Raw genomic sequence first — 27568 nt, 5'->3', positions numbered from 1 at the left:
TTTACATCAGACACACCCCTTAAATCATTGAATACGTATTTCACTGCCTTTATAATCCTTTTGGAATCAGTTACAATAATCCTTTATAATCATTTTATAATAAGTGTATTGGTAGTTAGGACTTTTATATCAGCCGGGCTCTTTTATAATTTGTTATAAAATCATTATCAAAATTCTTCATAATCCATTGTTGCGTTATGTTTATATACATGGCCAGATAGATAGTTTTTAACTGGGACGGAACGTGTGGATACGAAAAAACCTAATGTTAATTGTAGCCTGGGGAGCTGTCAAATGCAGCCAAAGGGAACCGTCAAATGCAGTCAGGGGGACTGTCAAATGTAGCCAGTCCATTTAAAATACGTGAGGAAGAAAGAGTGGCTATGCAAGACAAGAGATAAAATGAACAGAAAAAAGAAAAAGAAAACATGTATCCACAGGTTCTGTCCCAGGATTTTAATAGAGAACATCAAAATTCGATTTGTTTGCATTTGGCAGTAGGCCTTTTTCAAATGTTTGGCTAGAAATTCCTTGCTTCTTCAATGAATCATGTACAAGAAAAGTAAAAATGTTAAATTTAACGGAACAATGTATGATGCCGACATCAATTAAAAAATACAGCTGAGCGACCTTGTTGGGAAAGTGTTAACATTTGGCAACGAACCAAACCAAGTTTCTCATACTATGATCGAATCAACAAAAATTCCAAGATCATGTAAACAATCTCTTTGAACTGTCAAAAAAGTGAGGTTAAACATTACCATGCAACGTTCTCCACCGAGAGGTTCACTTTAGTTTGTTTACATAATCAATGAACTTTGTACCGCGACTCACCACTTCATTTGCCGCGTTAAGCTAAGTATGCACCTCTTGCGAAATGAAATTTCCTATACAAAACCTATGCATAAAAAACGTCGCGAAATGCTCGCGAAAAAAAATTTCGTTTCCATTTCGTAAGCGGTACGCAGCTCTCGCGAAAACGATAACGAAAAATGCAGTTAGCCGAGACACGGTTCGACAAACGATAAGTTTCATAATACTTCCGCGAGATAGCGCTGCTTTCTATGCGCTGTCACCAAGGCAAACTTTTTCCTTGCGAAATAATGGTCAATGGTATTATTTCGCACGGAGGCTCGCGAAATTTTGACAGGTTGCAATGAAAACATATAAAAAAACACAAGATTAGTAATTTTTTGTATTTTTTTTCATCGCGACCTGTCAAAATTTTGTAGTTTTGAGAATCAATATTTTGAATTTGAATGGTAAGTTTTAAAATATTATTGGAATTGTGATTGTTTCTAGTAATTATTATTATTTACAGGCACACCCGAACAAAGCAGCCACAAGAGCAGCATTTTTCGTCAGCAGCAGAAGCAGCAGCCATCTATCTACTTGATAAGTTTTCATCAACAACAACCAGATGCTACAAATCAGCTCAACTTGACTCAACATCCTGGATCTGGCAATCAGCCAACCAACATTAAATCGATACAACCGTAGCAGTACCAACAACTCCAAATCCAGCAGCTACCAACAATCTCTCAAAAAAGAACCACAGCAATTACAGCTCAGAACCAACAAAGTAACAAGAGCTTTTTTACGAATAATGGACCCAACGGACACACTTTATCGGCACATTCTGTCGTAAAACTTGCCTGCCACTATTCTTACCAGCGGTTACCTTCCTGATGTAGAGAAATCAGAGTCAAACACAAACGTCATATTACTGCCTTGGCTCCTACCAGTTGCTTGCATGAAAATATCGCTGCCTCCACAGCGCTCGTGATTCCATCCCAGCAGCAGCTAGCAACCACAATTCCAGTGCTTATCGCCAGCAACATCAGAAAATTAAGATTTCCCCCAGACCATGACCATCATCCGACAGATCGGTAGCAACAACGTTCAACTGACGGTAGAACCTGGCCAGCAACCGCAACTAGTGCAATCGATCCAAGCCAATCAGGGCCAAATGTAGAAGACCATTGGTCAACCGCAAAAAAAAGACATCAACAGCACCTTCAAACACAGTAGCAGCAGCATACTGTACTGTACCACGCCGCGTGCAGGAGGACTTTTTTTATTCAGTTGGTGCAGCAAGGTGAGTCATTTTTACTACCTTTTTTAGTTTCGAAGGATCAGTACCGTGTTCAGTACATTGTAATGTAATACCATATTATTTCAAAAGCTCGCGTTCACTCATTCACGGATATTTTTCATCATATTTTTTTTCAGATCGAACAGCAACCATAGCGGATACACATCACCGAACACCAGCAACATAATGCCATGGTAACCACCTAGCAGCAGAACACGGTGATAATGGGCCAACAGTAAATACAACATCAAGATCCTCGGAAAGGACTTTCTCTTTCGGTATGTGTTTAACAGTAGCTTCTCTCCTCCAAGCATTCCTTTGCATATTTAGATGTCCTTGTCAATTTACAGAACAAACATAATGGAAGCATACTCTACACGCGCGACATATTCAATCGGGCCAACCGTGTGACTCGTTTGGAAAAAAGCGCTCATCATCGGTTTTATGGCAGCGAAGTGAGTAGACAAAAGAAGGCGTTTTTTCCGCAAGGTCGCTCTGGGCAAAAGTTCAGCCAATTGCTAGGAATAAACCACCGGAGTGACAGTATCCGTGCTGTTTGGGACCTTTTTCCATATATTGTAGCTTTTGAATTTTAATACCCGGTCGAAACGATGGCAAGTGCTGCCGATAACTGTGTCAAAAAGGCGGAGGGAGGATCAGGAAATTTCTGCACTCGGTAAGTGTTTTTTTTGTCATAACCAACTAACCTATTTTTGGAGCGATAATTTTTCCATAGGTTTTGAATTTTTCTTTTCAATACAAATAGGTTATCGATCTGAGTATCCCTAAGGATAAGGAACCAGAGCCGGCGGCTGACAGCCCAAAGAAAGAGAATGCGGAAAAACCTTCTAGTTCACCGCCAGTAGAACCAGCGATCAAATTACTCCCGTAGAAACGGCTGCACCTGCAGTTTTGTTTTCGGTAGCTACAGAAATTAAGACTTTAGCAGCTCCTGAAGAAAAAAAAAGCTGCTAGCGAAAATGGAGAAACAGCTTCCTCCACGGAAGATGCAGAGGCATTCAAGTAAGTCGAAATCTGGAGAAAATTTTGATTAGGACATAAGTAACATTGAGAGCCTCTCTCTGTTTACTTTCTGTTTCGATTATTACGTCTTTATAACACTTTACACTAATTTTCCAGTAAATATCGAAAGCCGATAGTTTTTACTAGAATATTAGGCAAAGAGTTGAGTACTAAATATTGAATTGACCGAGTAATTAACAGAAGAGAAACACACCAAAAAGAATCTCATTGTTACTTACGTCCTATTCAAATTTTTCTCCAGAAATATTTCATATCAGCTTTAAAATTATCCATGATTCATCTTTTTAGCATCTTTTAGCCCGGCGGATGCAAGTTTGCCAATTAAACTTATTCGCAAAAGTTTAGTAGAATCAAAGCTGGATCTGGGGGTGAAGGATCCTTCTTCGCCGCTATACTTGGTTAAAACTTTCGAAGCTTTGCACATGAATTCGGAACTGCTTCAGGAAGTCTATGCTATTGGTTTCAACGCTCCTTCCAAGATTCAGAAGACGGCTCAACCTACTCTGTTGGCCGATCCGCCACAGAACATAATCGCCCAGAGTTGGTCGGGAACAAGAAAAACCACTGCCTTCGTGCTGGCAATGCTCAATCGAGTTGATCCGTTGAAAAACTATCCGCAGGTGATTTGCCTTTCCCCACGTATGAACTGGCAATTCAGAAGGGGAAAGTAGCTGCAAAACGGCAAAGTTTTGTGCGGAAATCGAACTTGGTTAAACCGTTCGCGGTGAGAAGATCGTCAAAGGGGCGAAGCTGACTAATCATATCATCATCGGAACAGCCGGGCGTTCGACCTTAAGAAGATTGCAATTTTTGTACCGGACGAGACGGGCGTTATGATCGCTGTTCTTTTTAGCCACGTACGAGCGGGAGGTGATGGGATTCGCCCAGTATATCGTAACCAATCCGATCATGATTCTTCTGGTGCGGGAGCAAGAATCACTCGATAACACCAAACACTACTACGTCAAATGCAATCGCAACCAGGACGAGTAATATCAAGCAATTTCAAACATGTACGGTGTGATTACCGTCGGACAAGCGATCATTTTCTGTCATATGATGTATAGGACAGTTGTAAACTCCAAGTAAACTTATTTTCGGCATTGTTAATCGATCGAAACAGGCACGCAAAACGGCCGGTTGGACCAGGATAATCACTCAGTAGCGGTACTGTCCGGTGATCTAACGGCGGAGCAACGGTTGGCCGTTCTGGATCGATCCTGAGCCGGACTAGAGAAGGTATTGATTGCAACGAACGTTTTATCGGTAATTGTAACTTTAGCTACTTTTCCCCCTGTACGTGGAAACCATGTTTTTCTTTCGTGAATATGCTAGTTTAGTGTTGTAGATTCATAAAAATGAGGCGGAAAGCGAAATTTTTTAATAATTCATTAATTAGCTTTAAAGTAAGTTGTACCTTATAACTTTGTTCATAGGGTTATTGTGCTCCCGAAAGTAAGGTTTTTGGCGAAGTGGCTATGCCGCATAGCCGTAGTCCTCGTACTCGTCATCGGAAACGTAAGCGAACCTGTGATCCACTCGTTTGCCCGGTATACTCAAACATACGGGCTACCTCTAGTTTAAGTCCGACTGAGCGGTAGCGAAGTCGGACAGCATGAGAGAAAAATCGATGTGGCGTAGCCACATTAGGCATTAACAATGTTTTAATTAGTAACAATAGGATTGTATTTATCGGCAAAAATTAAATTATTATCACTGCCTAATGTGGCTACGCCACATCGTTTCAAGGTGCTGTCCGACTTCGCTGCCGCTCAGTCGGACTTAAACTAGGGATAGCCCCTATGTTTGAGTATACCGCGCAAACGAGTGGATCACAGGTTCGCTTGCGTTTCTGATAACAAGTACAAGGAAGGCTCGTCCAGCGGATCCTCAGCGGCTTTGCGCCGCTTCGGATCCTTGGACTCGGCTATGTGGCGTAGCCGCATTAAACTAGCTTCGACAAAAACCTTACTTTCGGGAGCACAATAACCCTATGTGCAAGGTTAGTAGGCAGAACTTATTTTTAGTCTCATTAATAAATTATTAAAAATTTTCGCTTTTCGCCTCTTTTCATAAATCTACAACACTAAACTAGCATATTCACGAAAGAAAAACATGTTTTCCACTTACAGGGGGAAAAGTAGCTAAAGTAAACAATTACCGTTTTATCTAGGGGTAAGTTCCACCACTTGATTCTGGCTGCAGCACCAGGTTACGGAGAGATTCTTCCGCCTTAGGTATCGATATTGAACAGGTGACCATTGTCATCAACTTCGGCCTGCCGATGGATTAGCAGGGACGAGCCGATTGCGAAACGTATCTACATCGAATTAGACGCACCGGTAGATTCGGTAAGTGACTCATTCTTGTCATCCTATAGATTGTATTTCTTCCCACTTCTTTAACAGAACGGAATCACCATCAACCTAGTGGGCAGTGATCGAAGCATGATGATTTGCAGATCAATCGAAAAACACTTCCGGAAAAAGATTCAGTTGCTAGACGCGGAGAACTCGGACGAAATTGAAAAGATCGCACCGTAAAGTGTTTTCGACCAGCTACTGGTGAAAGGCATAGGAGCTTTTTTGGGTCATACTTGTTATGATTCCGAATTTATAATTTTATTAATTTTTTTTCTTCCTTGACCTGACATATGTAACCAACAGGGTAATAAATTTACAATTAAAATTACAATTTATCTCTACCCAGTTCTATCCAAACATTTGAAAAGGGCCTAACTGCAAAATGTAACAAATTGAAATTTCATGTTTTCCATTAACAAATATCTTCCCGAGCACGTACATAACGCAACATTTGATCATGAAGAATTTTGATAGCGATTTTACAACAATTAATAAAAGGGCCTAATTGATTTTTATGACCGAACTGATTATGAAAGGACCTAACTGATTGGAAAGTGCCTAACTAGCAATACACTCGTTTTAAATGGATTATAACGTATTATTGTATTATGACTGATTGTAAAAGGCTTATAACATCTTTTCCATAATTTACATACAGGGTCAATCTGACCATCAAATTAGAATTCAGTTAATTCGTCTAACTTTCGGTGTAATATCAGACTTGAACAGCATTTTTTGTGTGAGGTATTCTGCCGCTAGAAGCAAAACTGTCCCATGTGCTATGGGAATCCCTATACACATGGGACAATTATGCTTCTTGTGGCAGTAATGCAAGTAGTAGCAATATGCGCAATTCCTTAAACCTCTCTAGTGTTTCATGCAATAAGAATTACCACGAATTACTTATGGCAATAAATTTGAACTACGATTCTCACAATTGTTATACCAAAAATAGGTTTGTATCCGTACTGATTATTGGTAGCATTCCCTGAGACTTCCAGAACATTTAGTAGTAGCCATTGTTATCATAATCGATTTTTAAAGTCAGCCAAAGTTTAAAGCCTAGGGTTTGGTTCGATCTGAAACCGATTGAGTCGGAGTCGGTTGTTATATTTGCGTTATATTTCCGGATTCCGAAGCGTGTTTCGAAAGGTAGTTTCCCCGAGACTTGTGAAAGCGGTAAAGGCGGCCAAGGCAATCAGATTTGCTTCTTAATGGTCAAACGCCGATTAAGAGTTACGATTCGGACAATTACAATAGATTTGGTTTGAGCGAATTTCGATCATTTCCCTGGGTCTTCTGGAACCGGTAGAAGCAGCCAATTTAGATAGAAAATGGCCAGCCAATGATTTAAATTTCCGATTGCAGGAATTGTGCTGTCTAAATTGGTCAGACTGAACTTCCCCGAGACATCCGGAACCGTCACAAATAAGCATTATGATTAATCATGCTCGAAATATGATTCACGCTGAGTACGTCACTTCCCTGAGAGCTTCATGAATGGCAAATAGGTTTACAATTGTTACCGATTTCATACACATCCGTGATGAATTAATAAAATACATTATTTAAAACATTTAAATGACAACAGAAATATAAAAAAGAAATAAACAAACAACAGCTGATGTCGTTTTCCAGTTATCAAAAGCGACATCTAACAGCAAACACACAGACTAGTTTTCGCGAGCAAATGTCAAAATTCCGCACGGAAGAAGGAAAAATATTTCGCGACCTCATTTCGCAAGAGGTGCATACTAAGCTTTACCAGGAAGCCAAGCAAAAATATACAAAACAGTGCTGCCCAAACACATATTTTGAGTCCCACCATTCTTGCAAAGGTGAAAAAAATACTCAACATTCTTGCATTTTTCAAATTTAAAAAAATCATTAAAAAATCACGATAGCTCTAAAAAGTCTCATTTCAGCGGAAATATTCTTAAAAATGTGTAGTCTTTTGAATAAAAATAAGAAAAAAGGGGGTTAGGTCGGACGAGAAAGGTCTATTAGTCATAATGTCATAAATTTCTGAACTGTACCTGCGGTTTGGATAAATTGTTCAAATGCATTCGAGACTCGCCGGTATCCCTGCATTTCAGAATGCGCACCACCTTCGTTTTCTCGTTACCTTTATCATAAAACCAGATTCCGTTAAAGTTGTTTATATCCGTGCCCGTCCGTGCGTTTCTACAAGCCAGGTCCACAAGTTTAAGGTTGTAACCAGATTGCTGGAAATAAAACACTAACGGATTAGTCAGATCATTTCCGGGAAGATTTCCTATTTTTCATTTATTTATTTATTTTTATTATATTTTGTTTTTTTCCTGCGTAACCAGGGGTTGCCACAGATTGTTTGAAAAAATAACAACGGACTATTCAGTGTTGCTAGTTTCATGCATTTTCTATCCAAATGTCACATTTGACATTACCAGTTACCTGAGTCACTGAGGGATAGTCGGATGTTCGATACAGTTTTGGAATGCCAGTGTCTAGTCGTGTCGTTGGCTTTATGTTAATTCTACGTGATTTTTTATTGCAAATTAGGTAAAAATCACTTAACTTTTACATGATGAATCAGATATTGAAACTGATTCTAATATACCGTATCATCCAGGAATTTACGTGAACAATGCAGTGGATGAGAATCACATATGAATTCACGTTGAAGTAACATGATTTATTTTTTGAGTGTACATGGGTTAGCAAAAAGATAGGGATCGAGGTAGTTCAATGGAAGGTGTGGTCGTGAAAATTAAATTATATAAATGTTTTGGCTGGATGTTGTTGGCTCGAATCAAAACTTGTCAAAAGTAAACAAAGTTCATTTCAAGAGTACTTATTCAAAAGGTCCTAAGTGACATTGAGCTCGAACTGAGAAAAACGAGGCTGAAGTTTCATGGACCTAAAACAAATCCCTATTAGAGAACAAATATGCGTTTTGATGGAACAATTATGCCAATATAGTCTAAGGACTATGCTCTTTAGGTAAATAATACTAAAAACATGAAATGTTTAGTGCTAATGTAGTTTTTAAGCGCTTTAGAATGATGCGTCCTTTTGAAAATTATAGGACCTTACACATAGGTCTTTTTTTCGGGCCCAAGAATCATACGACGCTGCACATACGGCTTTTTTCAGCAAAGGTAGCTCTTGCGACGAATATTGAATTTCTTCAAAATTTTCGACAAAATGAGCACCGGAATACGAATGTTCTTCATTACTATGATAAATAGTTGCACTGGATTTAACAGAAGTCTTCCAGAAAAAAATTGCGGGAAACTTTAGTTTATATTAACAAATCATTGGCTGGAAGTGGTTAAAACCAACGAATGGCATGTTACTTTAGAATAACTAAGCTTTCTAATTATCATTTAATTGATTATACTTTCTAAATTTAACTTCGAAAAAAAGTCGCATGAACAGAACAAAATAATTTCTTTTATTTTGATGCTTAGGACGTTTTTACTAGGTACCTATGTGCAGTGGGAAAAACATAGAATGAAATGAATCATGCGTCGTTTTTGCATGGCGCCTATGAACAGTTGCACAGGTTTTGAAATATTTCGCGCATAGGTCCTTTCATTTTAAAAAGTCTCAAGTGCAAAATTTCAAAATATGATCATGAAAACTTTGCGACTTTTTATATAATGCTTATTATTTTGATAAATACTGGGTATAATGAATCCTGGTTTTCGGTATTCGTTAGCTATGTTGTATTCACATGCTGTGCTGCAAATAACTCAGTTTGTTTACATTTGTCACTAAGGACCATTTGAATCAGCACTCTTGATTTCATATCGTCAACCTGGCGCCCAGGTGGTGAAATCGTTCGGGGTTCTGGAGCGTTGCCAGAAAATTTTAATTTCCAGATTAAATTTTACTAAACTTCCCAGTTAAGCTCAGCCGGAATGCTGGCTGGTTCTAATTCATATCCCGGCTCCGGTGACACAACCGATTCTAGTTAGAATGTTTAAGGGGTACCATTTCGATGCGGCTTAGCCGCATAACCGAGGCCTAAGAACCGAAGCGGCGCAAAGCCGCTGAGGATCAGCCGGGCGAGGTTGCCACCGACCCGCCGTCGGAAGCAAGCGAACCTGTGATCCACTCGTTTGCCCGGCTTACTCAAGCATAGGGTCTATCTCTAGTTTAAGTCCGACTGAGCGGTAGCGAAGTCGGACAGCCCGCGCAAAAGCGATGTGGCGTAGCCACATTGGGTGGTGGACACAAAATAAAATTGGCAACGCTAGAAAAATGTAAACACAAATGAACACTCCCGGTGAACCTATCGTCAATTGACATTTCGACAAGTTTTGATTCGAGCCAATAATATGGGCCCAATGTTTTGTCGTGACTAACGACTTACCTTTCAATATAGGGGCCCCTTTTCAAAATTTCGGAAGAAAAATGATGTAAGATTTTGAACACTTATATCTTTTGTTGTACTGAATGGATTTAATCAATTTCTTCGACGTTTTGTCGAAAATATTTGTACCAATGTTGTATTAAATTTTGGAATATGTAGGACATTCATTATCAACGGAAAAATAGTGTTTTGAAAAATCTTTCGAAAACGACTCGGAAAAGTGAAAATTTTCAGCCCATCCCGCACAGAGCCGTCAAAATGGTGCAGCAAATTAACAATAAAATAATGAAAAGTTTATATATAGGTCCACTACATGTTTGTTGCTATGATTATTCGTATTGGGTTGCTTGACGAGAGCAGTTGGTGGGGGAAAGCCGGCATATTAGTTTTGGTTAATTAGAATTAATTAGAAGCCGGACGGAAAGGCTCATGCACGCCACGAGAACGAGCGAGAAAGCGATAGTAGTGCATATTAACAAAAGCGTTACGTTCATTTTGAACCTTAATAACTTTTCTTCTACTAAACGGATTGCCAATCTTGTTTCATAAATCGGAAGGAAAACGTTCAACGCTTGCTACCGATACGTTGTTTGCTATATAAAATTTGTTTAAATAGTTCAAAAACTACTTTAAATGAGAATCAACATTAATGATAAAACCTATAAATAGGGGTGTCGCAGCTTTTCTCAAAGCCAGACGTGTGTAAGACGCAGTGCATAACTGACGTGCGTGGTCGTGAGAAGCTGCATCGGACTACCAATCAAATCGGCTACCACCGGAGAGAAGAAAAACGTTGGTGGCGGTGAGAAGGCCAAAAAGCCAAAGGCTAAGAAACGCAGTCACTGAAAAGGCGGTAGTAACTTCCACTAAAATTGCCACCAAAATATCGAAGGCTGCAAAGCGTACTCATTCGGTGTGAGCTGCGAAAGGGGAAAGATGTATGTACGCAGTAAAAACAATCGTCGGCAAGGTTTGAATTGTTTCAAAAGATTCTCGTCTTGTATCAACATAGTCATCTATAAACCAGCCTTATTAGGACGAATGCAAAATGGAAAAAGAATTTAATTAGAAAGTTTCTTTTATTAACTAGTACTAAGTTTGCGCTTGTTAATTCTGTACTTTTACCAGTGAATCATAAGAAAATATTTTTCTAATCTACAAACCTGAAGGTTTTTGCAAATCCTTCCAGAAAATCAGTGAATGTGGCAACTCTGCCACTAAGCGAAAGCTACACCAAAACGAATGATGAAAATATTTTCATTTATCGAACAAAAGGATGGCCTTCCATCTGCATTGTAAAGTCAATAAATAGGAACGCCTTGATGCGAAGCGTGCTCATTCGGAGTGAGCTGCGAAAGGGGAAAGATGTATGTACGCAGTAAAAACAATCGTCGGCAAGGTTTGAATTGTTTCATAAGATTCTCGTCTTGTATCAACATAGTTATCTACAAACCGTTCTTATTAGGACGAGTGCAAAATGGAAAAAGAATTTAATTAGAAAGTTTCTTTTATTAACTAGTACCACAGATAACAGACGTTTAAGCTCGATTTGAATCGTGTGTAAATACCCGCTACTGAAACACGTTTGGCAAACGTTTGCAGATGGCGCAGTGATCGATACAATGCAGTTAGAGTGCAGCTGTCAAACACGTGTAGCAAACAGTTGCGCAGATGGCAATAGTGAAACACGGATATCTAACGTTTATCAATTTGAAAGTTTACACAGGTTTTTGAAGAAATTTTGTTCTAGCCTAAACGTCTGTTATCTGTGCTAGTACCAAATACTTATACTCTTCCTCCGGGGGAAGTACCTGTGTTGAATCGATAGTTTTGGATATCTCAGCAGCGTAGCGTGTGAGGTCATAGGGAACATTGATTGGGTCCGAAGGTCTTGAACGAGTGGTGCTTGCAATTGCAATCGGCAGGTGGTCACTACCGTAGGGATCAGATATTACCTTCCACTTGCAATCTAACCGTAGTGATGTCGAGCATAAAGATATGTCCAGTGCACTTGCTTGCGCAGGTGGTCTAGGAATCCGTGTCATTTCCCCTGTGTTCAGAATTGTCATATTGAAGTTGTCACAAAGGTCTTGAATTGTCGAAGATCGATTTTCGTCGTATAGACAGCCCCACCCCGTACCGTGAGAGTTAAAGTCTCCAAGAAGCAGGTGGGGCGAGGGAAGGTGTTCAATCACGTTGGAGAATTTTCGATATCCCATCATGGCCCTAGGAGGAATGTAAATAGAAGCAATGCAAAGATCTTTGCTTTTGATTGTTGTTTGACAAGCGACAACTTCAATGCCTGACGTCGAAGGGAGGTTGATTCGATTGAAGGAGTAGCACTTTTTGATCCCTTAGAGTACCCCTCCATATGAGTCTTCTCGATCCAAGCGGATATGTTTCACATAGGAAAAATGCATCACAATGATTGTGGGGGTTATTCCGAATAGTCACTTTAGGTGAGGTGACACTTTTTCTCAGGTGAGACGAGTCACTCACGTGACTCTCTGTCACACTATTCTGGTGTGTCACCGCATTCTGTTAGTCGTTTCGGGTGACAGCAAAGTGAAGAAAAAAATGAGAGATGACGACGGTGAAAAAAAACATTAAATCGAATCGTTGTCCGTTTATATTATGATTGTCTGGTATTCGTCGTATTTGTTGCTTTTTCAAGCAATTGCATAACATATTAGAACTATTTGTAGTAGTTTTGTTAATTTAAAAAAAAAACTAATACGGAAACGCTCACTAATAAGTTTGTATTTATAAAAAGCACTGGAAGCATTATCACAATACGGCATGAATTGTTAAGAAGAATAAAGTCAAACAAGCATATTGTGTATAAAGACGGTTTAATTTTTCAAACGAATACGGTTCGATCGAATCCGACTCGTGTCGTTATATTGAGAATGCAAATCAAATTCGTTCGAAAAGTAATCAGTCGTAATGCAGAATAAGCTTAATAATAATGTTACGACTAATCTACTCTACTATGAAGTTCTTTTTCTTACGTATATTCTAAATCTTATTTCATTCGCAGTTCCATGTACACTAGGTTGATATGTAATAACTACACATTAAAAGGTATCATTCAACACCTAATCAGTACTTTTTTGCTTTGATGTTACTAATGTGGTCGTTAGCCTGACATCCCAGATGATTTCTTCGACGATAGTTTGATTTCATCCAGCCCAAATTCGATTTGGTAGAGTGATTGAACACGGGGTGCCATTGAATGGGTGCACGCCCTAATAAACATCGTGTGATTTAAGTTAGGTTCTTAGTTTAAGTTAGGACCTGTTCAGGGTATCATCCAAACAATATGTGTTTTGTTAGAACCGTATAATAATGTCCTATTTTCATCAATTGTGAATAAAGAACCACTCTAATCTAAGTCGTGATCTATGATTGTGAGCGATTGCTAATTTAAAGCAATTGGTTTTGAATTTGATCATACATTAAAATTTAGATCAACATTCTGGGGTTATTATTTTAGCCATTTATTGTACGTTGGCGCATCGTTTAACTTTTCCCTATTGAAAACAAATTTTAAATTTAGTGGAAACAGCAATGATTTTTATTAGATAAGGTGTTCCCAAATCATAATTTATGCTGATAATGTTGTGGTGAAAGGAGAAAAGTGAGACTAGTTATGTAAGCTATGCAAGCTAGGCTCAATGGAGATATCCAAATCAGTTTTGGATCACATGCATTTGGAGGAACATCAGATGTTGCTTCAAGCTGTCCTCAACTCCTATTTAACAGTTTTCACTTCGTTGTCTAATGTATTCTTGATGGTCACATCATTAGCGTTTCTGCATTAGAATTGACAGACAGTCTTATTATAATATTAGGGAATGTGGGGAATAAAGTAATATATAATATCTTTTTTTGCGCCAGTAAAGCTCCTTGAGAGTCTCATGTACGAGTTCCGAAGGAAATTGAGGTCTCGATGAAATGCCGGAAGAGATAAGGAGCAGTAAGCGAGTTTTACAAGAGGGACTGAGACACTTACTACTACTGAAATTAAATCTGTAAGTAGCACTAATACATATATAATTTCAGGAACGGTACGGGATGGCGCTGGACCTGGGGCGTTCGACTGGCATAGTCTATTCTCATTAGTTCGGAAGTCTTCTTGGCTGGTTTTGGTAGATGTGTGCAAACGTATAGATCAATTCACTTGGGTGGGGGACATGTGAATTCTGCTAGTTGTCGACTCTTTTGACCTTTGGTATGAAGCTAAATCAGGAAAGGTTATTTAGCTCGACCAAGTACAGCAGCTTCTAGAAATGCTGAGTAGCCTCGGTGTCGGTCGGTGTCAGTGTGATCTGTTCGAGCCGAACCAGATGGACATTCGGTTCGAGAAAATTTTATGGGGAATCGCGAATAAATATTACCCAAATTCTTTATGGGCAGAGATTCTTTTTGTGAAACTATGAAATGTCTTCACCCGTTCAGTTAGTCAGAATAATGATAATACGAAAAAATAAGTATTTGCCTGATCTATGTCCTGACAATCACCTCTATTGACTAGAACAGGGACAATCGAATTCTGGATTACAATGAAACAGCACAGTCGTGGGACAAAGTATTCGCGAATAAGGACTAACACTGCTAGTATTTTTACCGCATCCATAAATAGTTGATTGATCCGCTTCGAACCAAGGAAACAAAAAGAAAATTAGGAAGAGACGTAAGTGGATTTAATGCGAAATTCTCGCTATTGTTTGTTTTGTTGTATTGGCTACACCGAAATGTGCTGTTGAGGACATCCTGAGCAAAGTCACAAGATGGTAGCTAAAATGGCTGCCGTCGTCTCTGCTTCTTTTTATTTCATCGTCAAAATCAAAACATTGCATTCGCTCGCAAGACAAAATCGTTTGAAACTTGAATGTCTTAGCTCAGATTGCTTAGAGATTTTATCACTGTATGGACGCATGTTAGCATAAGCAGATGAATAGATTCTCTTCACGGAATTTTGATTCGTTTAGGAAATTTGTACTTTTTTGTTTTTCAAAACAAATGAAACATGCGGTGAAAAATCAGCCAGCTCATTTCTGAACGATACACTTGTGTGCATCCCATCTCCTACCGGTATAGCACGCTCTAGCTGCACACAGATGTTGTAACGTAAGCCGAACATACCCGAACATAACCGAACCCTTGTTGTGATTTTGGCATCGCTTCACCTTAAGTAAAATATGCAAAACGAAAAAGTTGTTACCACTGATATATGTCAACAGAGATATACTTACAGTACAGAGATTTACGTTCCCACTAAGCAATTACATGTACTTTCTATCTCTATGGCAAGCACAGAATATAGCAAGGAACCTAAGTAATTGTGCAATCGGGCTGTCTCAACTCTCAATAACCTATTTTTGCAACCTATGTACATTAAATGTACACCTATCGGCTCACCGTTGCACATGTCAGTGTGTGCAGTGCTCTGTGCATCTAGAACTGTGCACCAGCCTTCCCATGAGCGTTATGGCGGCTCAGAGTTTGTCCTTTCGTGTTGTTCAGGGATACATTGCTCCTATGCGCATCCACACATAGGCACACATGCATACAGAATTTGATCATCCCTGTTGCAGTCAATATTCATATTTGTTACGATCCTCATTTTTTTTCTATCATCATTATGCTGAGTAGCCAGACGAGAAAAGTTCTTTTAGGGTTTCACAAAAAGAATCTCTGCCCATAAAGGGCATGAGAAATATTTATCCACGATTCCATATAAATTTTTCTCGAAACGAATGTCGATCTGGTTCGACTTAAACAGACCGCATCGACCCGAAAGGGTTGCTTACTATTTCTAAGAGCCGTTGTGCTTGGTCTAAATGCTAAATGATCATAAAAAAGTCCTGAATAATTGACTATTTTTTAGGTACCACTCCTGTACTCCTTTCCCGAACTAACCCGTGCCCAAGGTCAAAGTCGATAACCAACAGGATCCACATATCCCTCCATCCAAGGGAAAAGATATATCCATTTGTAAGTAGAAGCACACGTCTACCAACCAGCCGTGAAGACATTCGAACCAAAGAGAATGGACCATGCCAGTCGAAGGTCACAGGCCTAGCGCCATCCCGTACAGTCCTTGAACTGTTTGCGTTGGAATAATAATGTATGTTAGTGCTACTTACAGATTACATGTCAGGGGTAGTGTCTCACTTCCTCTTTTAAAATTAACATACTAAGTTGCAGCTTACCACTGCTCATCTCTTCTGCTATTTTGACAACGTCAGTCGATCGTCTCATAGAATCGATATCTCTGTCATTGAATCCGCCATTTTCTTTGGAACTCTGGTGGCGTAAATATCAACTATCTGAAGTAAAAAAGACATTATATGTCAATTCATAAATATTCCCTAATTTTAAAATCAACAAAGGCCGTCTACCTATTTTAATGCAGAAACGGTAATGATGTGACCTTCAAGAATACGTCAGACAGCCTCAATTGACCCTTTTCGATACCAGTCTAGCCTTACCAAGCCGTAAGGGTGGCGGCGTGAAAGCTGCCAAATCGGGGTTGAGAACATCTTAAAGCAACATCTGATGTTGCTCCAAATGTATGTGATCCAAGGCTGACTTGAATAGTTCCATTGAGCATAGTTTTCATACCTTACATCATTAGACTCACTGTTCTCCATTCACCCACGATTATACATTTGCACTAATCTGCCCCTTATTATAACATTTACAATGCAATGATGCTCAATCGGGATTACACATTCTTATCACGATAACAATTTTTTTATAAAGGTATTCTGAAAATGCGTGCATGCGTTGAAAAGTTCTAACGCAGCCACCACGAAATCTCAGAAACCAATTTATCCACCATTCTAAAAAAAATTCCTGCCAGAAAATCCTATTTGCCAAAAAATATAGTGAGTGCATGAAATTGTTTTCAACAAACACACTGCCAGAGTTCGCTGCACGCAATTATGCGAAAAGATGATTCGAAAACGACATAAACCTAGAAGCACCAGATTTAACGGGAAACGTAATTTCCTCAATTATCGTACTGGGCCACTGTAATTGATCGCAATGGTAGTAAAATGGAATCCCAATGGGTGAGGAGAGCCCACCATATATTTACTAAATGTTAACAACTGTTCAAATCGTTTAAATAGTCCCTCCCAAACTCAATATTTAAATCATAAGCGTAAAATATTCAGTCAGTCAACATAGAATGTCTGAAATAAAGTATCTATTCATAAAATAGATCTTCATAAAAACACTTTCTCCAAAAGGGTTCGACTAAAATTACATAGGACACCCGCAACAATTTATGTTCGTGATACTTCTGAAAAATGCGGCAATGACCATATGGTCGGTGTAAAGTCAGACTAAGTCGGACTAAGTAACAAAATATTGATTTCGAGAAAAACGAGTTTAAAGATTGAATCGCAGCATCCTTTACATTATGAAGGAAATCAATTTTTGCCATAATTCTTGTTTATTGTTACATATTTCAAATCTGGCAAAAGTCGAATGTAGATGAAGATATTCTTTATCCAGTGCCATTATTATCTCATTGTTTGATATTTTGCGACTTAGTCCGGTATGACTTACCACCGACCATATAGAGTAATTACACCAATTATGGATATACTATGTCCGTCATAATAATGTTTTCAATTTGTTAGTAGTTATTATTTTTTCATTATTTTCAAAAGGAACACAATTTCCGAAATACATATGGTGGGATATGCTTCACTTTTTGAACTTCTGAATCAATAGTAGAATATGAAAAATATATTTCATGCATGGTTATATAACACAATAATTTCACATACTATCTAGCATAGACTTAAGTTGCCGGTGAACTATATAAGGAGCAACTTAGAATTTGCCTGGCTCGCCCTAATCAGTCCTAGTTCTGAACCTTGAAAGAGACAACAGGCCGTCGTCGCGGGCTACATAGGCCATGTGTCGGGCAATCTTAGTTTAACACTCTAAACATAAAAGACAATCGCGCGCCTCGATTGCCCGCCGCAACAGAATACGTAACGTCAATCTACTTCTACCACTACACAACACCGCGTGAAAACAACCACTCATTAACAGAAGTAAGCGGATAAATCCAGAACTTTAGGTACGAACCTAAACCTTAAACCAGATCCGAAAACCTTCTTACAACAAATTACGTGCCCGATACCCGAAGACCAAAAAGAGGCTTTCCATTCCCACCCCAGAACGTCAATACCAAGCGATGGGAATTAAGCAGGCCCCTTCCGGAATCGCAACGACTATCCCCGGGGGATGAGAGCAGCCGCGAACCCACAAACAGTAACACAAATAACCAACATCTTACATGTAACGATGAGTTTATTTTCCCCTGGAGCTTAAAAGATGATCTATGCCGTAATGGAACATGCTTTTAGATCCCATCAAAACATCTCTTCAATTGACTTTCAATACCAAGTAGAGGCGCATTCCCAATCTACATTGACTGATGGCCTATATAAAATATATGTTGCAAAATGAAAAAGCTTCTATGCAGAGTTAAAAATATTCAAATTCATTGAATGAAAATTGATCATATTCAGCCGCATTCATTTTCAATATTCAGTGACGCAGCTGAAAACGTCAAACGAACAAACCGCCCATTCATCCATGCACATTTTCATTCGTCTCCGATTATTACACGAAGCGACCGTACAGTAACGAATCAAACGCATCAAAGTAGGCCCTGGCACAATGTAAGCGATGATGATTGTTGTTTCATATGCTTTACCGGCATTTGAAAACATTTTCCTAGATAATTAGTGAAATGAATATATTGTACGATATTCAACGGAATGAATAAGGATGGATATTTGAATGAATATTATTTCTATTCACCACGAGTCGCATCAGGTTCATTTTCAGCCGTCAAAAAAGAACTTCGATTATTTTTAACTCTGCTTCTATGTTTATTTGGTCTTATCCAATCACATTGTGAAAATTGAAATCATAAGTTTCATTTTTAACTGGAAAATATTATCCACAGACAAACCAGAGTGCAAACAAAGCTTATTATCTCCAACAACCATTTAATTGTAACGAACTGTTTCAAGCGTATTCTGAAACTGTCACTTTCCTTATTTCCCCTTGTTTGTACCATCCGCCACATCCCAAAATGTTATCCAAAAACAAATTTGTCACACAAGTCGTGCCTAATAAAAATGACTTTTTGTTCGACAATTATTACTTCTAAAAAACCAACAGCTATGTTGTCATCTTTTATTTCATCAGTGCTTTTATGGTCGTTATCGTAGCTCAGAATAATATAGCGGAGGAGGATAACTCCAAACCTTCAACACATTCCCTCTGATGCAAATGTTAATCAAAAAATCGCTGTGCAGCAGATAGTTCCATTAGTCGCTCCAATCTCAAAAATATTTTATATACCAGAGTCACAAAAAACTGGTTAAATTAATTTCAATCGTTAATAAAAGTATAGAAACTCATACTTCATTACAAATTTCCAACAGATTTACAGAGTTGCTAAAATGTAAAAAATAAATCGACAATCAAAATTCAAATAATCAACCGCCTCACCTCAGTTGCATCGTTTTTTCTTATTCCAAAAGTCACCCCCAGTAGTCACTTTCCATATTCCCTTAGTCACCTAATGTGACAAAAATTGTCACCTTGGTGACATTTCTCACTTTAAGTGAGGTGACTCGAAAATTTCCGATCACCTTAGTCACGTGAGATTTGTGTCACCTCACCGAAAGTGACCGTCAGAATAACCCCCTGTAATTTAGCAAGTGTTTTAATGAATCAATTTTGGGGATAATACTTCTGCAGTTCCACTGTAAAACAGTGATCAGATCCTTGATTCCGTCTAATAAGTTAGCCATCGAAGGATACAATCGATGTAAGAAGGGGCCATTGCTCAGTCAACTGTTTTAAAAATGTTCTTACTGTTGGTAGAATAGCAACCAGCAAGCTTCTCAGAGGATCGGTAATGTTGAAAGCTGTGAATATTCAGTCCACAATGTCAGAAAATTTAAGGAATCCCGTTTTAGGTTGAGTTTCTGACTGTAAATTTAGAGCACTTGGGATTTTTGGTGCCCCGGGGAGTGCTGGGAACTCCTGGTTGTATCTCAATTTCCCAAAACCAGGAGGTATTATCTTCGGATTTGTACCAGCACTTCCAGTTGATGAATTATTTTTATTTTGTACCCTTGTTTGGGACAACCTAGGCCCCTCACGAGAAAGTTCAGGTGAGATTTGATTAGGTCTTTTCCTAGAGTTTCCAAGCGGATCCAAAGAATGCCCCTCGCAAGGGTCGTTAGAGGCGTTATCGTCAGTTGGCAAGAGAGCGAATGGGTTTTCGGAGATAAGTGGAACAGCTCTTTTAAGCATTTCTGCGTAAGAGCGTCTGGAGCGATCTTTGGCGGATCGCTTCAGTTTATCGGCGCGAAGTTTGTACGTTGGGCATGTCAAAAGTGCATGTGGATTCTCCCCACAGTAAACACACTTCTCAGCGGGCCTACTGCAAGTATCATCCGCATGGCGTTCCCCACATTTACCGCACCGTTGCTTGTTGCTACAGTAGGTGGCCGTGTGACCTAGCTGCTTGCAATTGGAACAATTCATGACCCGCGGTACAAACAGGCGTACAGGTAGACGAGCTCCTCCCACTTCAACGTAGTTCGGAAGTGCAGATCCGGCGAAAGTTACGCGAAACGAGTCTGATGGATAGTAATTCCCATCTTCGATGGACTTTGAGTGCAATTGCTTGCACTCCAAAATCTTAACTGATTGAAGGTTAGGGTCCTTAAAGCGGCCAGCCCCATCATTCATCAGATCATCGACAGTTAGACCCCCATCACTTACCACACCGTCGATCTCCACATCACGAGAAGGGATGTAGACGCGATACTCCAGCGTAAAGAGGCTATTGCTAACGATATCATTGGCCTGTTTCAAGTCAGTAACGACTACGCGCAGTTTATCTGACTGAACCCTTTTAATCTCGGTTACGGCCGAGTAACGTTTTGTCAGCTCCCGTGCAACAGTTATGCTGTTTAACGGTTTATTTTTGTGCCGAAAGTATACCACCCAAGGACCAGCGGATCCATCCTGGTATACCTTGACTCGGGGGGGCTGTGAGACATTGGGGGAAAGTGGATCGACCATAACATTATCTGTCTCCGAATCAGATATACGTTCCTCTTCCCCATAAGATTCGTATTCGGAGGGTGATCCTTCTGTTTGTTCCATTTTGTTGCGGGAGCAACACGTTCGACCGCACTGTTTAACCAACGTTAAACAGTGTCGTTGGCTTTACTGCAGCCTCTGCCACAGCAAGCACCTTCGTACCACCGAAAAAACTAAACCACACCGGAGAGAACAAAAAGCACTTGTTTCTCGGTACAAAGTTTGGTATCGAATGATCGAAAAGTAGTTATAACAATGACACTGGTTATTTTTAAGATGTTTACCATGTTCATATTTTCATTCTGGCTATTTCAATAGTGATGAAGACTATTCCATTGTCAGTTTTAAGATGAAAAATATTGTTGGAGAGCATGGTCAAATTGTCGTAAATACCAACAGCATAGTTAAGCAGTAATCGATTTTTCTAGTATTTTTTACGATTACGAAGTTTAATATTACCGATTTCATGGTCATTCCTACTATTTTGGCAAATAGTTAAAATGACAACAAAAGTCGAGTCACAGATACCATGGTTTTTTTTCTCAGTGTATGTGAATTATTTCGCCCTTAAATGATAATGACTTTCAACTTTTTTGCACTGGCCAACATAAAAGGAAATTTTGTAGCCAGCGCAATTCCAAAATCGCTGTCAAAATTTAATCTGAAAGGACCGAAAGGACGGATAACTTTGGTGCTCCGTTTTGTAATATTTTTTCCATCGTGTTTTGCAAGGGCGAAAGGTATTGTTACTTAATAAATTTTCTTTGCTCCGAAATTTGATGTTTCACAAGGTTTCTGATTTACACATAGGAAAAGAAAATGCTTCGTTCATCAGCCACTCAGTTGCTCGGTGTTCTTCGAGGAACAGTGGGTTTGACCACATCCCGTTTGGGGGCAGCTGGATTGATTCGACACTCGCACAGCAGTGAGAGCGCCGAAGAATTCGATGTACGCTACGAAGCCTACTTGAACCGGCCGGACATTGACCACTGGGAGGCACGCAAGGCCATGAACGACCTTCTCGGCATGGATTTGATTCCGGAACCAAAAATTATTATCGCTGGCTTGAAGGCTTGTCGTAGATTGAACGATTACGCACTGGCCATCCGGTTCCTAGAGGGTTGCAAGGACAAATGTGGCAACAAGGTCAATGAAATCTATCCATATTTGCTGCAGGAGATCCGCCCTACGTTGACCGAGCTGGGTATTGAAACTCCGGAAGAACTGGGTTACGATCAACCTGAACTTGCCCTCAAGCATGTATATGACATTCATTAAACGGCCATTCCGATTGATAGCCAAGTGAGTGTCGCCACATGCATTAGTTGATTGAAAGAAACAATTCATTCGAACCTACGCTAAGCAAAATGTATGATGGTGATTATGTAATCATTTTGTCACGAATAGTCTGGCTTAATAAAAAAAGTATAATAAAATTGTATTAAAAGAAAGTCTCAATGTTCAGTTTTCGGATCATTTCGTGCGTCTTAAGTTTAGATTAGTTGTGCATATAACTAACAATAATTATTAATTTCAACCAGTCAACGATCAGTCTTGAAATTTTACTGATTCAAATCCATGAAGAATTTTCTGAATTAGGACCGATTGGTGTTTTCGTGTTCAAAGATAAACAATTTTAGGAAAGTCATGTCATCTTTGTAACTTAAAGAACAATGATAATACGAAACTCGCTGAGTTTCTGTTTTTAATAATCTTTATATTACAAATATCTATGATTTTATCTAAATTTTTATCACAAGCATTCATTTCTATCAACTACCTATCTGAAAAAATGCATTAATATTGTAAAACTCATTCATTTGAGGATTTCATTGGACCAACGTTACAAACTTTTTTTCCAATCCTGTAAAATTTTGGCTGCTTTTTGCAAATTTTCGTCTTTTTTAAAGAAACAGTAACGAACGAAATCCTCTCCCAAGCATTTGTTCGGTTCACTATAAAAGGCCGATGGTGGTATTCCTTGAAGTCCAATTGTTTTTGTCATCCATTTGGTGAAGCGATAATCTTTTTGAGAATCAGTTTCCTGCGACAGATCCACTTTTGAGGCCAATGATGACCAATCAGCCACCATAAAGTAGCCTCCTTGCGGCACGGTTGGATTCATGCCAATTTCCTCTAAGAATTGCGCCATGTAGTCACGCTTTGCCTTCAACTCTCCAGATATACTATTAAAATAACAATCCGGACTTTTGAGTTGCTTCAGCTCAGTTTCAAAACTGACAGCAATCGCTTCCTGAATCGGGGTAGAGCATGTATACACGCAATTCTGGTGTACCATTTGAAGGTTTTTTAGTAAAGCTTCTGGTCCATATGCCCATCCAATTTTCCAGCCAGTCAGAGAAAATGTTTTGCCTATAGAAAATTTAAAAAAATAGTGTTTAGGTATCAACGTATGTTTGCAGTGAATTTACCGGCAGAACCGATCGTAATGGTGCGTTCCCACATGCCAGGCAGCGTACAGATTCGGATGTGTTCATATGGCTCAAACACCATGTGCTCATAAACTTCGTCCGAAACACACAATACATTCCATTTTTGACAGAGATTAGCAATAACATCCAACTCCTCACGATTCATAACTTTTCCCAAGGGATTGTGTGGTGTATTGATAATTATCATTTTCGTCTTTTCGTTGAACAATGCTTGCAGCTCTCCGTCATCCAGGACCCAGTCGGCAGATGAAGTAACGCCCTGAGTTGTTTTCTGATTAAATTAGAATAAAACAGGATATCGTTTGTTAATAGTGACCAGACAGTTCACAATTCTTTTCATATAGATACTCTACGATTTTAAAATCACGTACAATCGGTTACATGATCTTTAGGAGTGCTGTTCCAAGCATTATTCTGAAATGTTGTAGTATTAAATGAGAAGAAAAAAAGTTTGATATTGTGTGACGGTAGAGTGGTAGGGCTTTATTCAAAGCCAAATTACCTACACATGAAATAGCTGCAAAACTGCACAATTTACATGGTTTGGTATGGTTTGATTTGTGCAAAAAATAACTGAGGAACGTCACAAGCTGAACAGTTTGTATATGGAAGTGAATGTTTTCTGATTCAATTACCGATCGCAAGAAGCCGCAATTTTTGTTGAAATATGAGTGCAAACGTGTATTAATACTTATATCCAAAGCCGCACAACTCACCGGTTTCAGAGGAATAAATCTCGGAACCCCACATGCCGCCTTCACCATAGGTACATAACAGTCGAAGAATGGTTCAATTATTATCACCTCATCGCCAACGTCCACATGTCCCTGAATTGTTGCAAAAAGTGCTTCGTACGCCCCAACTGTTACCAGAATTTCCGTCATCGGATTGATGGTACGATTTACGAGTTGTGAGTAAAGGGTACTTAGGGCCTGCACCAACCGAGGATGTCCGAATCCCCTGGTATATTGATTAGCCAGCGGATCAACACTATTAGCAACAGCGGCCAATGCGTCCGTTGTGTATTTAGGGGCATGGTAATCAGGAAATCCTTGGCCAAGATTTAACGGCTTGAATTGCGAAGCGAGCTGAATGTATTCAACCCTACAGAATAGTTAACGTACATATAAATTATTGCATTTGATTTAAATTTTACACGTACTCACCAAACACTTTTTGTACTGCCTTCATACCGCTGTGGAAGGTCAAACTTGTTACGTTTGTCATTTGTTACCGATATCTCACGATACTGCTGAATATTCGAACTATTTTCAGAACAGGGTTCAACCATGATTTTATGGTAATTAAAAAGACGTCTTATAGTACAAACCGATTTATGAGTGGATCGAAGAAGGCTGTGGATCATTGGGCGATTTTTTTTAACTTTTGGCCTAAGACACTTTTGGTTAAACTTTGATACTATGAAAGTAATTTTCAAAATAAAGTACGATTCACACGATACATCAGGCTTGCGTCACAGGCACGGAATGTCAAGATATCCCAGTAAAGTTCTGCCGGAAATGAACTGGAATTCTGGCTGGTTCCAGTTCGTATTCCGGCTCCAGTGACACAACCGATTCTAACTAGAATTGGTTGTGTCACTGGAGCCGGAATGCGAACTGAAGCCAGCCAGAATTCCAGTTCATTTCATTTCATTTATTGAGAAAGGCAAAAAGTCTTGCACCGTTAAATCCGGCGTACGAGGAGGCCATTCCAAATCACTATTTATTGACACAACGCGTCCTGGGAATTTGCTCTGCAAGAACTTGATTGCGGTGTGGCAAAATAGAAGTTTTTCAGACCTTTTTTCTGCATTTTTGGACAGACAAAGTGCGCCAAAATCCAACGGTGGCTTGCGTTGTTGATGGTCTCTCGCTCTATGAAAAAATAAGAACCGATGATTGTTTTGGAGCACACTCCGGCCCAAACAGTTACTTTCTGGTCGTGAAGTGGTGTTTGATGTATAACGTGTGGGTTATGTGTCCCCCAAATTCGACAATTTTGTTTATTTATTCCGCCGGAAAGGGTGAAGTGAGCCTTCCATATTTTTACGATAAGCACGCACAGTTTTCACTATTGAACGATCGTTTTCAATGTAAAGCGCTACGATTTCAGTGCGTTCTTTTGGTGTAAAACGACTTATAGCTAAAATGGCACTAAATGATGTTTCAGACATGTGTTTATCTGTCAAAATCGGTTGGAAAATGGCGGAGTTGTTCAATGTTGAAATAGTATATATCCAAATGGCGCACCCTGTATATATTGAAACAAGTCATTTCGTCGCTGTTGTGCTATCTTATGACAAACGCCATTTTGGGGTAAACTGAGTTAGATATGCCATATTACTCGTCTAACGAATCTCTACAAGATAGCGCTCCAGAATTTCGAAATTTTGCTTGTTTACTGAAATATAGCGAGAAAAGTGATTAGAAATTGTGAATGTTTTGCTTCAAATCATTATATCTTGGGATTGACTCAAGTTATAATAAAGTTTTAGTTGCTTTTATGTGTAAAAATGTCGTAGAAACACAATGGCATAATAATTTTCAAAAGAAAAATACATGTATTGGGAGAAAAACGCAGTTTTAGCTTTAAACTGGAAATATTGCCTATTTGGCAACACTGTAACTAAAAATAACTACTTTTTCTAAATTCCCTAACTCATTTCCTTCGAAATGCATCTAACCGATTGTTTATAGACCAAATGAAGCCAAAGATATGAATAAAAGTTCATAATTGGTGATTTTTTTCTATGGAAAATTTTCCATGCACGATTATGACACGTCATACAAATTTTTTCATCAATACACACCTACGACACGTGTGAGTGCGACTTTTGTTTACATTTTTAGCGAAAACTCGCAATATAGTCAACCGATGTTCGCAATATTTGAGAGGTTAGTACAGAATAGGTAGAAGCATCAATTGTCTTCTCTGAATTGTTTCTACCATTTATAAGTTTCATGATATTCAATCTCAAACTTTAAAAATCGTTTTTCTCGAAATGTGCAAAATGGCGCTTGTCATAAGATAGCACAACAGCAACAATTTTCTTTAACAAATATATTATTACAACAATAATAACGGGCAAACATATCTCAAATCCGGTGCAAAAATGTTTCTGCTGAAGTGATGAAATCACGTTCATATGCATAGTGGAATGTGCAGGTGTACTATTTATTACTGCAATGGCTTGAGCCTAGCCTAGTACGCTAACAATTGAATGCAATTGACAATTTACCTTCGAGGTATATCGAAAAGAAGATTTCGCCATGAACTGTACCAAGTGAAAATTGAAAATTTAAATTGAGCTCGGGCTTTTAAACTGTATGCTGCAATTATAATCTAGCAACCTGTTTTCACTCCTTGGCGGTTTTCACTCCTCAGGAGCCAAAAAACCATGAGTGATGAAATCATGGATTTTAATGATTTATCAAACTATGGTTTTTTCAACGCATGCTGATTGGAGTGATTTTTGAAACACTGAATCATATATTACATATCACTTACCATCCAAAATATGCGGTAGAAACACTGAATCACAGAGAACAGACATCCATGATCGAACAAAAATATTCAAAAAACGTGTGTAAACATTTGAATTAATATACTTAAAACATTAGCGCCGCTACACCAACCTATCCCAACTATCCGTCAAATCGATTTCGGAACCGGTTCGAAATCCTGGATGGATTCTGCATGGAATCTAGCTCAAAGAAAACAACCGATTCCGACTCTATCGGTTGAGGCATTTGAGCTGGAATTCATGCTGGAAGTCCGAATCAGTTCCGGACTAGTTTGACTGGGTAGAGGAATAACCGCTGTCAATTCTGTCGCACTCAGCCACAAAAAACATGACGACAGTAGCGCACCTGGTTTAGATATCTGTAGTGAATACGACGACTATGAATAATAAAAAGTAACAGGAACTTTGACAGTTATGCTTTTGAACGTCATTATGGAGATGTAAGTCGACATAAGATGACGTTTATGTATTATCTTTACAACGCTCAGACACCCATGGAGCAAACGCATTGAAACGGTACACTGTTATCAGAGTTTGATCACATCGAGTTGAAAATAAAAT

At 39.0% G+C, this 27568-nt stretch overlaps 2 protein-coding genes and 1 long non-coding RNA gene across 5 annotated transcripts; 2 read left to right on the top strand and 1 right to left on the bottom strand.

The window, feature by feature from the left end:
* The first annotated feature begins 871 nt into the window (after positions 1–871).
* Positions 872–3229, top strand: LOC131692800 (uncharacterized). Of its 2 annotated transcripts, XR_009306061.1 has the most exons (6): positions 872–1150; positions 1233–1262; positions 1322–2098; positions 2233–2373; positions 2446–2771; positions 2862–3229. It is a non-coding gene; the product is annotated as an uncharacterized LOC131692800 (long non-coding RNA). The 2 variants fall into 2 exon arrangements; XR_009306062.1 differs by lacking the exon at positions 872–1150 and having other exon boundaries at positions 1170–1262.
* Positions 3230–21640: 18411 nt separating this feature from the next.
* LOC131689874 (cytochrome c oxidase subunit 5A, mitochondrial) lies at positions 21641–22479 on the top strand. 2 transcript variants are annotated; one of them, XM_058975227.1, is made up of 2 exons: positions 21641–21768; positions 21839–22479. In XM_058975227.1, exon 2 carries the CDS (start codon positions 21848–21850, stop codon positions 22304–22306), a length of 459 nt encoding a protein of 152 aa, XP_058831210.1. In that variant the 5' UTR covers positions 21641–21768; positions 21839–21847; the 3' UTR covers positions 22307–22479. The 2 variants fall into 2 exon arrangements, with proteins under 2 accessions (XP_058831210.1, XP_058831211.1); XM_058975228.1 differs by having other exon boundaries at positions 21681–21768; positions 21820–22479.
* Positions 22480–22739: 260 nt separating this feature from the next.
* LOC131689872 (kynurenine aminotransferase) lies at positions 22740–24930 on the bottom strand. Its single transcript, XM_058975223.1, has 4 exons — positions 24648–24930; positions 24198–24585; positions 23461–23752; positions 22740–23401 (listed from the first exon to the last, which is right to left on the bottom strand). The coding sequence occupies exons 1-4, from the start codon at positions 24845–24847 to the stop codon at positions 22872–22874; spliced, it is 1410 nt and encodes a 469-aa protein (XP_058831206.1). The 5' UTR covers positions 24848–24930; the 3' UTR covers positions 22740–22871.
* Positions 24931–27568: the final 2638 nt, after the last annotated feature.

This window comes from Topomyia yanbarensis, chromosome 3 (genome assembly GCF_030247195.1).
Source record: "Topomyia yanbarensis strain Yona2022 chromosome 3, ASM3024719v1, whole genome shotgun sequence".
NCBI lineage: Eukaryota > Metazoa > Arthropoda > Insecta > Diptera > Culicidae > Topomyia > Topomyia yanbarensis.
This window is presented reverse-complemented; position numbering and strand designations above follow the sequence as displayed.